We start from the raw sequence: 15,214 nt of genomic DNA on the forward strand, positions 1-15,214 counted from the left end.
GGCAGATAAGGGCGAAAGTCCCAGGGAATCTTCAACTGGCCTGTGCACTGGGAGGACGGGGTGGGGCCACAAGAAGTTCCTGCCGCTTGCAGTGGGGAGGAGCCTGACCTCTCCTGTTCCTGAGTGGTGACTTGGGATTCTATCTGTGAGATGGGGGCCTGTTAACAGGAACCCTTCTCACTTTGCTGTGTGGTTTTTCCTTTTGCCCAATAAGTTCCATAACCCCTCACCCTTCAAAGTGCCTGCATACCTAATCTTTCCTGGTCATGTGACAAGAACCCGGTTTCTTCCTACAACATTTTTTTGGTACCCAGAACATGGAATCTGAGGAAGGGAGGGTGAAATGGGGACCCAAAACCTTTAACTTTTGCTTCTGAGCCTTTTGGTCCTATGGCCTTCATCTTCTTTGTTTCGGGACAGTAATGACACCTATTTTTCCTTTTACAATACAGTACTGGAGGTGGTCCACACTTACCCCAAGGGCCACAGACACACGCGCACAGGACAGTTGGACCAGGCAGCTGCCTACCCCTACTTCCCTACCAGCCGGAGTGCATGGCTGTGGTGTGTGCCTCATGTGTGTGCAGTGACCAATGACCATGCAGGGTAAGGATGAGCCATAGCTGCTGCCTGGGCCCCAAGCAACTGGCTGGCATTCCCCACCACGTGTCCACAGAGTCCCCACCTACCCCAGCTAGAGACTCCAGCTCTCTCCCACAATAGTTAAGCTTATCTCCCTGGTGCAGAAACCATTTGCCATAAGAATAAGAGGTTCTTCCCCCAGTCATCCTTTTCTCTTCTCCACCCTGTCAGCAGTTAACACAGCCCTGCATTTAACCTCCTTTTCTCTACCCTGTCAGCAGATGACTTTAAAACAAGGGTTTGTTTTTTGTTTTTTGTTTTCCTTTTGGAAGACATTTTGTTGGGCTGGAAATGATTGGGATCACTGTATTTTTGGTAGAGTTTTAATTGTGAGAAAGGATTTGTGAGGTTAGTCTTAAGCTGTAGCCAATCTGGTGTGCTTTGCACATCTTTCTGTATGGCTGGTAGCAAACTTTGCTGCAGCAAACTTTTGCTCTTGATTTACATCCTTAAGGGCGTGGCCTGTAACCTTGTGGCAAGGCTTTGTTCAGCCTTTGGGCGGCCTAGATTCAATCCTGGCCTAGGGAATGAGTCCTTTCTGGTATGATACGTGAACGTTTGCTGTTCGTTGATTCCCTTACCCTCTATGAACCACCTTGGATTTTCCTTTCTCTGAGCCTTTAGTAAAGTTTGAAAGTCAGAAATATTGGCTGTTTGGCATGGCTAAAGTTGGCTAATAAGGGAGTTAAAAGGATTTTCTTAAGGAGTGCTCACCTTAATTAAAAGTGGATTATCCAAGTTATAGTTACATTTACAAGGACTTTGTTTTCCTTTTCTTGGACCTTGTTTTGCTGCAAAAAGGGTTTTTTTTCGGTTGACTAAAATATTTTTCTCCATTTTGCCTTGCCACTTTTAATGCACACATGAGAGGGGAGAGACCTCTGTTTTCCTCATAGAATCCCAGTAATTAAAAGTACCTGAAGGCCAATAATCCAAATAGGAGATTGGCAAACAAAAGATCTTATGGGGACTGGGTTTTCTTCTGCCTGTCTGTATAGTTATATATGTGTTGTGTGTGTGAGATGCCTATAAAAAGAGCTTTAATTAATTGGCCTAAAGGAAGATAAGTGCTTGGATCAAATATTTTTTAAAGGGAAGATAAAAACTGTGGTACCTTTCATTTCATGTGACTTTAATCTTTGAAAAATAAAAACAGCCCTAATAATTATTGGTAAAAAGCAGATGTCATCAAAATATAACTAGGTGGACTAAATTATGCAGGTCAGATACTAGGTTGGCTAAATATTTTAAGGTTATTGGCTGCATTTTTGGCATTTGAGAATTTTTTAATTTGCTGGCTTCACAACTGGTAAGGGCTGGGGACATATGGAACTAACCACACCCTTAATTATGCTGGGAGGCATCAAACCTTGGCTGCACCTAGCACATAATCAAAATAACTTACTAGGTTTTACATTAAAAATTGTTAAAAGTTACCATTATGACATGTAGTTGAGACTACTGGAAATAGATTTATGTGCAAGGTGTGTAAGAACAGTAAAATGTGTTTTTAATAAAAGGTTATAAAAAGGTATAAAATATACATTCTCACTTAAGGTTAAAGAATTGTTTTAAATTAGATATGACAAAGCTAAAAGTTTAAACACGTGGTGGAGGGATTGTAAAAATTAATCTTGCAAAAATTCCGTGTGTGAATATATTGATTAAATACAAAAGGGTATTATATGGTTTTTCTGTAAATTGAGCATTAAAATAAAAGCACAACGAGGTATTCTTAAGGCACTAATCTTCTCTTTAGCAAAATTTGTAAAGGGTTATAAAAGGTTTTTGCTTCTTTAAAATTTCTGAGTCATCATTTTGGCAAAATAAATAATTTATGGTAGTATGTAATTCTATTTCATAATGTAAACTGTTTTAAGCCTCTAACATATTTAACAGGTTTGCCCAAATCAAACTTCAGTTTCAAAACTGTGTTTCCTGATATCTGGATTTTCGGATGCTTCAGAGGGCCTCTGGAGTATCCAGAAAAGAGAAGTAAACAGGATTATTTGACATGTTTATGTACATGGGATTGCTACAATGGTATTCAATCTTCTTTAGGCTATATTTTGGCGAATAATACCAACATATGTTCCAAAATTGTATGGGATTTCTAAAATCTTAATGTCTAAGTACATGCTATCATAATTAAGATTATGTTAAGTTACTGGATACCATGAGATAACCAAACTTCTTTGTCAATTGTGTTTCTAACTCTAACTACCCTGGACATTTTGACAACTGTTGCCTTGTTTTAACCTCTTTCAAAAGACGGTTTATAATAAGCTACAGAACTTTGACAGTTGCTCTCAAATACAGGTTTCTGATAACTTTGGAGATTGTGCCATTGGAATAAAGAAAAAATGTACAGGACTCATGAAGAGCTAAAAATGTTCACGAATATCAAGCAAAACAAGAGCTAACTGAATGAACTCACAGAAAACCAAAGCAATCTTTTTTACTTTTGCTTGGAATATTGCTGGTTCTTGTTTTCTTTTTCAGAGTCAAGGAAACTTATTTTGAACTATTTACAGCCTTTACCTATTGAGTAAGGTATACTCTGTGAACAAAATTTGGAGCATGTTTCTTTCTCTCTGTCTGCTTGTCCTAGAATTTGGAAACTAGTTGTGACTATTCTGTACTCATGGCAATACAGTTGTTTGCATCAGTGCAATAAGAATCCATTTTCTTTTGCAACAGGACACAATTGTAGAAACTGGTTGTTTTACCAAGGCTTTGACTGGAAAAGCATTCTTCCTTTTAAGGAGTCAAGCTTGACTTGCAGAGCCAATAAAAACCCCTTGGAAAAAACTGGCCTTATACCCTTGTCTACACAGTCCCTGTACAGGGTTCTTGACCTGTGGTCAGTAAAAAATGTCACTTTCTAACAGGCCCAGGATCTCCAAGTTTATCTTGGGACCTTAAGAGGAGAGGATCACCCAACTCACAGGTATTTGAGGATACAAACCCATGACTGGGCTCTGCTTTAAAAGGTTTTATCTGAGATTCCTTGTGGGACAGAGTTCCATCAAAGCCAGTCTAAAAGGCCTATGTAGAGATAATTATTCTTGCTGCACTTTATGCAAATTATCAGGCCAAGTATAAGACTAAAATCTATTTTGCAAACAACGTCATCCTATCATGATTTTTTTTTAACAAAAATGAGTATTGGAGAGAGAGGAATTATGTTTCAAAACCTATCATAAGTTTGTCATTAAATTCTAAACTCATTCGTTGTTTTTTAAGTTTTTGCCTACATTTTAGACTAACCCTGATTGTTGCTGTGAACTAACCAGAAATCTCTGGGTGCAGCTCAGAAGAAACAAGAGGGATGGGTAATGTGAAAATCTGGATCAATATTCTAGTTCTGAGCCATTATCTTGCAAATCCTGCCAGACGATGGGAATAAATAGAGTGCCCCTAACCCAGAGGTTTTCTTTTTGGGAAAGTAAGACCAAGAGAGATAACCAAAGCCAAGCACCATGCATCCAAAGATATCCTTTTCTCTCCCTGGGTGTGTCATAAGACATCCTTTTCTCTCCCTTGTTAGAGAAGGACTTAATTCCACAGCTTCACTTTAGTATTCAGCTCATGATAAGGAGTCCATGCAGTCCCCCCAAGACACATTTTTGTTCCAAACTCAATTCCAAGCCTTGGGTCAAAGCCCTAGGAAAGAAAACTGGATCTGAGGGATCCAGAGGGAGATAATAACAGCAGTTAAAAGACACAGCACAGTTAAGTGTGACTGATTCCTGCTGAGAAAGCCAAGCTTCCCGTTTCATGGATAAAAACACCCTCTTATATCACACTAGTATTCATGGCATAAATGATGTCTAGGTAATTCAAGGCTATTGACAGCAGGGGAGAGAGGGCATATGTGGGTAAGAGTGGATACTCCTACCCTGCAGACCCCCCCATTAACATGGGTGAAAGCCTCTTTAACACCCATGGGTGGCACCCTGCCATAGTCACCAGGACTCAGGGATAGAAGGAGGAAGGAGAGAAAGAGGAATGCCTCATTTTCCCTCCCTCATGTACCCTAGGTATTTGCTAGGAAGAGAAAGGAGCCAGGGACACCTGTTCCCCTCTTTGTAGTTGAGTAGCCATTCATCTCTGTACCCCTTTCAAATGCTTCCTGAACCTCTGGGATGCCTTTGGAAAAAAATGCCTTTTTTTTCCTCCCTTTTTCCTCCTCTGTGCTCTCTTCAATGATAGGTCATTGTGTCTCTATATTATGGGAGACTCCCTTCAGATGGAGCCTCCAAACTGGGAAAAGTTAATTTCCCAAACCTTAAACTGGTTGGCTTAGGACTGGGCTCAGGGGAAGGGCCTGACGTGCCATCAAAAAGGTAAAAGTTTGTTTTTTTTATCCAATTGGGCTTTTTGCCCCCTTCTCCCCATGCAAACTGGTAAAAGTCCTTGGGATTTTTGAGCTGTCCTTACCACACCCTCTTATTTCATATTTCTACATGTTTTCTAATAACTCAGTTTGTCCCTTCTTCAGGCCATCAAACTCCAGTCATGCAACTGGAGCTTTGGGCAATGGCCCCTTCTGGTGGGAACCCTTGGATAGGCCTCTGAGGGTGATTTGACGGCCGTTTTCCCAAAACAGCACCCCTGTCAACAGGAAGCAGTTAAGATCTGTCTTCATCCTTATCCTCATCCTTATTCTAATGGCAGTTAGATGTACTTCTTTAGAGTAGGGAATGATAGATGCAGGAGGTGATAAGGTCCCTGGAGAATCCCCAACCAGCCTGTGCACTGGGATGATGGGGTGGGGCTGCAGGAAGTTTGTGCAACTTGCAGGGAGGAGGAGCCTGGCCTCTCCTGTTCCTGGGTGGTGACTTGGGATTCCAACTGAGAGATGGAAACCTGTGAACAGGAACCCCGCTCACTTTGCTGTGTTGCTTTTCTTTTTTTCCTTTTCACCCAATAAATTTTGTAACCTCTCACTCTTCAAAGTGCCTGCATGCCTAATCTTTCCTGGTCATGTGACAAGAACTCGTTTTTTTCCTACAACAGAATCAGGTGACTGGAGAGAACATCACAGGCCTAGGCCCCCAAAGCTTGAAGGATGAAAGAATAAAAGATGGAAGGAATAAAATTAGGACCTTAATTCTTTCTTCAGCTCAGTGTAAATCTACTTAGCCCTTGAAAGGCCAGAAGAAAAGTCTTCAGTGGATTCTTCCTTGTTCTCTTGTTTCTGGTAGAGGTAGAGTTTCCTTCTTTTGTGCCTGTTTCTCCTGCCCCTGTGTCTCTCCCTACCAGCACTCCCGACACTACATTGTTCTTTTCGGCTGACACATCTGCTCCCCCCATCAGATTGTGAGGGCCTTTCCCATTAGAATAGGAGTTACAATTCCCCAAGAATCTTCAGGGCTGACAAAAAGCAGAGCTCTTAATGCTCAGTGTTTAGGTTAGGGAAGGCAGAGGATAGAATGAAGAAAGGATGGATGGAAGCAAGGAGAAAAGTGTTGCAAAGCCAGGATTCAAATCTAGGTTGATCTGACTCCTAAACTAGCTCTACAGCATATGGAAATAACCCCAGGCCAAGAAAACCTGGAAATATGGGTGCAAATCAGGATAACAATGATAATAAAAGCAAATCTTTAAATAATACTTACCATGGGCCAGGATCTATTCTAAGCACACAATCCTTACCACAGCCCTAGGAGATAGGTACCCTTATTATAACCATCATATAGATGAAGAAACTGAAGCACAGTGAGGTTTGTAATGTGCCCAGAATCACATAGCCAACATTATTAAAAGTAATCTGTAACTTGCAGTGTCTAACGTGGCAAAACAGCATGGTTCCAATTTTACTACTGTGGCTGGAAACTCATAGAACAAAGGACCGGAAGTAGCTTGGAAATCACCTAGCTCAATCTCTGACTTCTAGAGATAAGGGACCTTGGGCCCAGGTGGCAGGTGATTCCCAAAAGGCTGACTATCCTGGGGAAGGGGAAGGACAGATAAGGCAAGGGGGAAGCAGGATTGTGATTAGACTGACCACTCGATTGGAAGGAACAGCATCATGATTTTGAAATAACTCTGATGTGTTAATTGGGTTATCTCAGTTAAAAAGGAATGCAAAATTAGTTCTGCTGAACTCAAGGGCCTGTTTGGTTCCTTCTAACCCAGTGAGTCTGCGGATCTATGAGGATGATTCCAGGACATTTGCAACTGGTACTCCAATGATACTGATGTGAATGTGGAGAGCGACATATTTTCTTCTGGTCTCGTAAGAAATGTTTTCTCAATTTACCTAAATCTCTTGTCTGAATAACACACCGGTTGATCAGCACTGATCTCTAGTGAGCATTTACTACTGGCTGAGCTGTCTTCAAGGTATGATAGGTGTGATTGAGCCAGCCCATGTGGTCAGCATTATTATGATCTCCACTTCACAGGTAAGAACATGGAGACACAGAGAGGTTGCATAAGTTGCCAAGAGCACACAGCTAATTACAAGGGAAGCCAGGTTTTGAAGTCTAGTAGTCTAACTCTGGACTGTGTCCTCAGTCCCTACGGCTATGACTACCTCCTAATTCTACTGCCTGGTTATTTTTAGTCCCTAGTTAAAAAGAAGAAATGACCATAGATCTGGAGGGATCCAGGCAGACACAGGTTCAAATCCCAGCCCCTGTGTGAACTGTTTCACCTTGCTAATCCCTAGTATCTCCATTGGTGTAGGGGGATAATAAAATCCAAATCTCTCATAAATATCTATCTCAAAGTCATGTATCCTGGATCTGCTGAGACAGGTTCCCACCATGTGCAACCTACCACACTTGTTTTTGGCAAACATAGAGGGTTAAAGTGTGCCGCCCCGCACAAACACGCTCTATTGCTAACCCAATACTTGGGAACGTGACCTTATTTGGAAATAGGGTCTTTGCTGATGTAATCAAGTAAAGATGAGGGCATGCTGAATTAGGGTGGGCCTTTAATCCAATGACTGTTGCCTTTATAAGATAAATGAGAGGGAGATTTGGGACACAGACACACTCAGAGGGAAGAAAGCCATGTAAAGTGGGAGGCAGAGATTGGAGGAATGGGTCTAAAAGTCCAAGGATCACCATGAACTACCTGAAACTAGGAAGAAGCAAGAAAGGACCCTGGTCTAGAGCCTTTGGAGGGAGCATGGGCAGGCCTCTAGCTTCCAGAACTGTGAAAGAATAAATTTCTGTTGTTCTAAGTTAACCCATTTTGTGGCAATTTGTTATGGCTGCTGTAGAAATCGAATAGCAAATGACGGCTTGGTGAATGTACTAAGTGAAAAGTTCTGCTTTTAGACTGATGAAGCCAAGTCAGGGAGCTGAGGCATATTCTTGGGTGCTAAGGGATACCATGCTTATAGGTAGAGAGAAGACCACATGAACCATATGGGGGACCATCTTTTCCCTATTTTTGAAGTCATAAAAATGGAATGTCTATACTCTCAAAAGAATTGGGAAGAAGCTGATAGCTCTACTAGCTTCTCTCCATGGAAGGAGGTGAAGTATCCAACTGGGTTATGGTGTGTGCAATAGCCATTCGCCCATGTTCTTTGATTGGGAGAGTTCTGTATTAAATGTCAGTGTTCAGATATGGTCTTTCTCTCTCTAGCTCTCAGTGCCCAGTGGCTGCCTGGGAGAGTGTCTGCTCTGTCCCTGTGCTGTTTCCAAGGACACACTTGGTGAGAAGTGTTGCCCCTAGAGCCAATCTTGCTTTATCCAGAAAATGTAACCTGTGTTTTGTTTTATTTTATTTTATTTTTATTTTTATTTGTTTCACTTTAGTTCTGGGATACATGTGCAGAACATGCAGGTTTGTTCCATAGGTATACATGTGCCATGGTGGTTTGCTGCACCTATCAACCCACCATCTATGTTTTAAGCCCCACATGCATTAGGTATTTGTCCTAATGCTCTTCTGCCCCTTGTCCCCCATCCACCAACAGGCCCCAGTGTGTGACGTTCCCCTCCCTGTGTCCATGTGTTTTCATTGTTTACCTCCCACTTATGAGTGAGAACATGTGGTCTTTGATAACCTATGTTTTAATACTTTGACTTCTAGGTATATTTCTTAATTGATTCACAATTCAGAGGGGAAGGGGTATTATGCATGGCCCCCCACACCCCACTATCCCAAGAGGAAAATTGAGACTAAGCCTTCAGCACCTATCTGGGATCCCTCTGAGGTTAAATAAAATTGGTCCAAATCTCACCTCTGCATTTCAGTTACTCTGCATTCTGGGATAATATTGCAGGGTCTGGATAGCAGGAGAAAATACTAATAGCTACGGCATTGTGTTCAAGCCTTTTGTTTTGCTCTGGTTAACAATTTCCTCATCAGTAAAATTAGGGGATTGGATTGATTGAGTTCTAAATTCATGTTTACCTTCAGTAGTCATTGATTCTGGAGCATGGAAGGTGTTTGATTGCCAACATTGTTCATGACTCCGTGAGATAAATTTCATGTGGCTGATGTCACAGGGAGAAGGCAAAGTGTCAATTATAGAATCTAACTAAATGCTCTTTCACTCCACAGATGACCCTGGCTCTGTACCTTTTCTTGCCTCTATAGCCTCCTCCTGTGGCAGGGACCTCACCTATGTGGGCCAATGAAGGGTAGAAGAGAACAAAACGAGCCAAAGGGACACCTTCTGTGACTGACTAGATAACTGTTCCCAATAACTGGAAGGAGGAGCACAGTGGGAAGAACCATGGACTACAGAGCTAGACCAACTGGATCCAAGTCTTGCTCTTGCTACTTTCTAGCTTTGTGACCTTCTGCAAGTCACTTATCTATCTGACCTCAGTTTCTCAACTATAAAATGGGGATTAAAAATAGTACCTATCTCTTAGGGTGGTTATGAAGATGAGATGTGCTTACAACTATGCCAGGGAAGCAGTCAGCATTCTTTGTAAGTTACTGTTGGATTATTTGATCCAAAGAATGATTCTCTACTAAATTTGACCACTCTGTAATGGGAAAGACACAATTATCACATAGAGAGAAAGATGGTACCTGGGACAGATTTTTTTTCCCTCTGCAAATATGAATACAGAGGAGAAGATTCCTGAAGGCTGCTGTTCAGACTGAATTGGTAGAAAATACAGAGTGAACCACTGGGCTCAGGCAAGCAACTGCTGTCAACACAGTTATCTATTTTGAGAATCTAAAAAATGCTAGTTTCTATCAAAAAGATGTCTTTAATTATCAGCACTGTTGCATGTCTACTGAATAGTTATTACTGCTGTTCAAAATGATGGACCTAACACAAAATGCCAGTCTTAATATGGTTAACTGTTCATGTTTTTTAATGCAATATTATTATTAGGAACTTGAAAACTTACAGGTAGAATTTATGCCTGTAATGAACAATTATCGTGTTTTGTCTGCTTGATGTTTCATCGCTCATTCTTTGAGAAAAAAGGGCCCTATTCTTTTCAAGAACTGAGTATCCCACTTCAGACATGTGACCCTAATGGGGGCTGCTAAGCATAGTATCTTATACCAGCACCCACCCACTCTAACAGGTGGAAATCTGGTCCAGAGCTTAGGCAGTAGCAGCTTTTACTCTTCAAGGGGTAGAGGTTGTCCAGGGTGTGAATATATGACCCAGACTGGGTCAATCTGAGTGCTTCTCTGGGATTTTAATAACTGGTATTGCGTGAAGGGTAGATGGACAGAGGACAGAGGAAATATATGTGATTTTAGAACTGTTAGTATCCACTGCTTCACCAATATGGAGAAAGTCGACTGAGAGAGTAAAATTGTCACAAAAAGAGAAACAGAGATAAGAGATGAAGAAAGAAAATCCTGGGGTCCCATTCCTTGTTTCTTAGGGGTTCTCACCCTCTCTGATGGCTGGCTATGTGAACCAGTACACCTCCCTCAGTTTAAGTTGGGTGAAACACTATGACACTTATAGAATAATGAGTCCATCCATCCATCCATCCATCCATTCATCCATCCATCCATCTATCCATTCATCCATTCACTATCTCACAAAGTTAATATCTACTAAAAGCCAACCATGTGTCAGGCTCTGTTCCAGGCAATGTGTCAGGTGTAGGAGATAATACAGTGAATAAAACAGACAGAGCTTAGCCCCTGGGAGGCAACTGACTTAATATATATATAACAGGCAATCATCGTAGGATCATGGGGATAGAGGCAGGGGCATGGGCAGAGGGTCAGGAAAAATCTCTCTTGGGAGGTGACATTAGGTAGGCTCCAAAAAGAAGTGAAGGAGAGGGCTATATAAGATGTGAGATAAGACCTTCTGGCCGAGGGAAGACAAGAGTTGAGATCATGCGTCCATTGTATTAGCCGAGCTCATTCTGCACACATGGATAACAAGGGCATAACAGCCACCTGTGCTGCAGGCAGAGTCCAGCTGATGCGGAGGAAGGCTCATGGACTCCCCGTGCATCTGCAAGGCCCATCTTCTATGTTTGACTTAGATGTAAGTTACGTAAATGCTTGAGATCAGTTTCCTCATAAGTAAAATAGAGGTACAATTCATCCTTGACTTAGGTCATCTTTTATAGTCACTCAGCAAATACTTGTGGGGTACATCTTACATTTCAGGCAGAGTATTAGCCTTGTGGAGCTCATGGTCTAGAGAGGAAGAGATGATTTAACAGGTGTATATGTAAATATGTATCATATTTATGTCATATATAAAGTAAGAACTTCATTATATTTGCATAGATATATAACTTTTAAATCAGTTTATTTGTATAGATATATAATAACTTCTAAATGAGATATATAATAACTTTTTAAATCAAGCCCATAGTTGGTTATAAAGCTGTCACTTATGAGGGCTGTCTTGACTGTTTTGATTTATGAGGATTTGAGGAATAAAAGCTCAGTTGAATTCTTACAATGAGTGGGAGGTTGGCTTTGATAATTTTATGCTTCCTTCTCACGATATCTGATTCTAAGGTTAATCAAAAGGAAGAGAGCCAACTTCTACTGTGAGCTTACTAGGGGCCCAATGTTATAAAGTATATATGCTTTATTAGGGAAGTTCTGAGTCCTACCTCAGGGCATCATGAGTTGGGCATTTAAACTAGGTGAGAAGGGATGGGAGGGTGTCAGCTGCCTTCACTTTCATGAGAACCAAATAAGATGACATATGTAAAATGTTTTGCATAAAATTATCAAAGCCAACCTCCCAGTCATTGTAAGAATTCAGCTGGGCTTATGTTCTACAAACAAGTCCAAGTAAATCAAAACATTCAAGGCAGCCCTTATAAAGTCATAGCTTTACAACTAAATATGGACTTGAGCTCTTTCCAATAACCTAACTGGAAAGTCATTTTTCTTATCCCCAGTATAGCACCAGCATGTTAAATTACAGAGAATATAATCCTTTCATCAGGCTGACAAATAAACAAGGGTATGGGCTACCTATGCTAGAAGGAAGCAATAAGGTGAATTCCAAATCTGACTCTATTTAGAAATATGAATAAAGGGGCTGGGCACGGTGGCTCATGCCTGTAATCCCAGCACTATGGAAGGCCAAGATGCGCGGATCACCTGAGGTTAGGAGTTCAAGACTAGCTTGGCCAACATGGTGAAACCCGGTCTCTACTAAAAAAAAAAATACAAAAATTAGCCAGGTGTCGTGGTGCTCACCTGTAATCCCAGCTACTTGGGAGGCGGAGACAGGAGAATCACTTGAACCCAAGAGGCAGAGGTTTCAGTGAGCTGAGATTGTGCCACTGCACTCTAGCCTGGGCAACAGAGCGAGACTTTGTCTCAAAAAAAAATAAAATAAAATAAAATAAAAAGAAAAAGAAATATGAATAAAGGAAGGCTGGAACACCAGGTAGCTGTCAGCCTGTTGAAGAAGCTATTGTAAGGTGGAAAATGCACACAAGCAAGTGTGACTCTAATGTACACGTACATTCCTGACATTCTGTAGTCACCTGGTTCCCTGCCTCCTGGGTAAAGGAATTGATTCCTCTGTTGACAATTCTTGCATCCCGTTTCCAGATCTCATTTCCACCTCTAGGCTATGCAGCTATAATCACACCTGGCATCTTACCTGCTAACGCATCAGCCAACCTGACTCTGTCCCAACCCTGGATGAAGGAGACTGAGTGACTTACATAATGACTTAGGTCTTCTTCTCTGAGGAGGGTGAGCCACCAAACACCCAACAACTCTGACTCGGAGAAATCATGGGATAGATTTTCCCTCTGTGCTCTTAGCAGAGTGGGGATTTCTTGAAAGGGACATGAACAAGTTGATGACAAGATATCAGAAGCCCCTCTTCTAGAGAGGCATCCCCAAGAAAGCCTCAAAATGCATCTATCTGAGTCCTAATTAAACCAGAAGTGCTGAATCCAGGGCACTGTGATATTTGCATGCATATTTCAATGAATTTTGTTCATGTCTGTATAGAAAAGGCCCTAAAGGTAGATTTAATAATTCACTTGCAGTGTCAAAATCTGCACGATTTAAAACCCTGTTGGTCATGAAAGAAGGAAAGCAAAGAACACCCTGTTGGGAATCTTGAGACCTTGATCATCTACTCCCGGTGCTTATGGGCTGTGTGATGTGGGATGAGCCTGTCCTCTCCAGGGACCTTGGTTTCCATAGAAATATCTGCAGAGATCTCTGTGGTGTCCTTTCACTCTGTCTCTAGGAGCCATGAGCTGCTGCAGATTCTCTAGTGAATGTCCCAACACCATTACTGTCATTCACCTAACCCTCCTTTACAATCTGCTTAAAGGCCCTTACAGTCCAAAGTGGGTCCAGGCAAGAACCACATAATCCATTTGAAAACACACCCAAAGGAAACAGAACTGACACCATCAGTAATTGCCTCTTCCAAGTGGGATTTTGTGTGGATGGGGCTTCATGGAAACACTTGGGAGAATTTGACTTGGCCTCCCAAAGGCCATTGTTCTCAAGTGGCTCCCCTGTAAGGTAGTCCCGGGTCCTCTCACCTCCTCTGGCCAGATTCTGCCAGCACTAGAAGGAGAGCGTTTGGACTTAGTGTCCAGGAGATTGATTGTGAGGACTCACAAGTGATTTGTCAATAATAATAGTTTAAAAATGGCTTCTACATGTCATATAGGCATATAGATGATGTGGTTTACTGAGAAACCTCCACAGTCATGAGGATCATGAATTACAGTCTTGATTCACTTACCATCTGTTAGCCCAAGAAGCAGATGAAGTGATATATCATGCAAATAACATGGTCTTAATATTCGGACCTGACTTTGAATTTTGGTCTTGCCACTCAATCTCAACCCAACCTCTCTGAGCCACAGTCTCCTCATCCACAAAGGACGATATTAGGGCCTATCTTACGTTGTGGTTGTGAAGACCAAATGAGATAACATATGCAGAACTCCTGACACAGAACCCAGACCCTCAATAAGAGGCTGCGGCCATGATTCCTATTAAGTTGCCCTCAGATCAACCACAAGGAAACCAGGCAGAGGACTATGGTGGTCAGCAACCATGTGACCCCAAAAACTCCATCTTGGGACCAGCATGACCACCCATGGGGCCCTACACCATATGGAGCAGGATGCTCTGTCTTGACACAAAGATGGGAAGAAGGGAATTCATAATCAGAAACTTACCTGGATGCTGCCTCCAGCTGTTCTTTCCTGGAAAGAGGAGAGGGAGAAAAAATAAAGCATAAATTACGTGAAACAGCTGTATTCTTCCTTGAAAGATTGCTGCAAAGCTTCCCTCTGAAGATGATGGAGCAGAGATGAGCTCTAGGACAGGATGGTCAGTGTGGAGGGAACCAACGAAGGAGGTAGGTTTACCCAGCCAGACCCCAGCCCATGTTACTCCCATTGGCTCTGAGGTTTTCAGGGCTCTTTTCAGCCACTCATTCATTCATTTATTCATCCAGAAAATGGTTGCTGAGCACTTACTCTGCCCCAGCTCTCATGTTGAGCTCGGAAAATTTGTTTGGTAGTGGGGACAGATCAAGAAACCAGGAATGTCATAATGTAGCAGTCACACACCCAACATAACTCTATCACCACCAGTGTCATCATAGCAAACACTGTCTTAACTCAATTAATCCTCATAACAACCCTATGAAGTACTATTATCATCCCATTTCCCTGAGGAGAAAATTGAGGCACAGAGGGGTTAAATGAATTGCTCAAGGGCTCACAGTTAGGAGACAGCAAAGTCAGGATCCAAACCCATGTGATCTGGCTCTGGAACCCTCACTCCTAGCTGGGAGGTGCACCAGCCGTGCTTTACACATATTCATGACTCCAAGCCTTTTCTCAGGCTCTCCTTCTGCCTGGAACTCCCTTCTTCTTTTCCCTGCCTGGAACAGTCCTACTCATCCTTTATGTCCACCCGGAGGGGCCCTCCTGAAGGTTCTTATTCAATTGTCCAAGGTCTAGACAGAGAAAATCCCCTCACAAATGGAATGGTACTCTGTCGTTATCACGTGGATCACATCACACTAGAATTACATGTAGTCTGTTTTTTTTTTTATTTTTATTTTTCTTGTCTAAAATATGAGACCTCTGCAGCCCAGCACATGAGAGTGCTCATTAATGTTGAAAGAGTGACT

General features: G+C 42.0%; 1 protein-coding gene across 1 annotated transcript in view; it reads right to left on the bottom strand.

Annotated features, from left to right (window-relative positions):
• KCNQ3 (potassium voltage-gated channel subfamily Q member 3) overlaps positions 1 to 15,214 on the bottom strand; it is a 354,822-nt gene that overhangs the window by 19,664 nt on the left and 319,944 nt on the right. The window contains exon 9 of the mRNA XM_021942632.2: positions 14,250 to 14,276. Coding sequence (XP_021798324.2) covers positions 14,250 to 14,276 — 27 coding nt within the window. The remainder of the gene's footprint in view (positions 1 to 14,249; positions 14,277 to 15,214) is intronic.

Source organism: Papio anubis, chromosome 8 (genome assembly GCF_008728515.1).
Source record: "Papio anubis isolate 15944 chromosome 8, Panubis1.0, whole genome shotgun sequence".
NCBI lineage: Eukaryota > Metazoa > Chordata > Mammalia > Primates > Cercopithecidae > Papio > Papio anubis.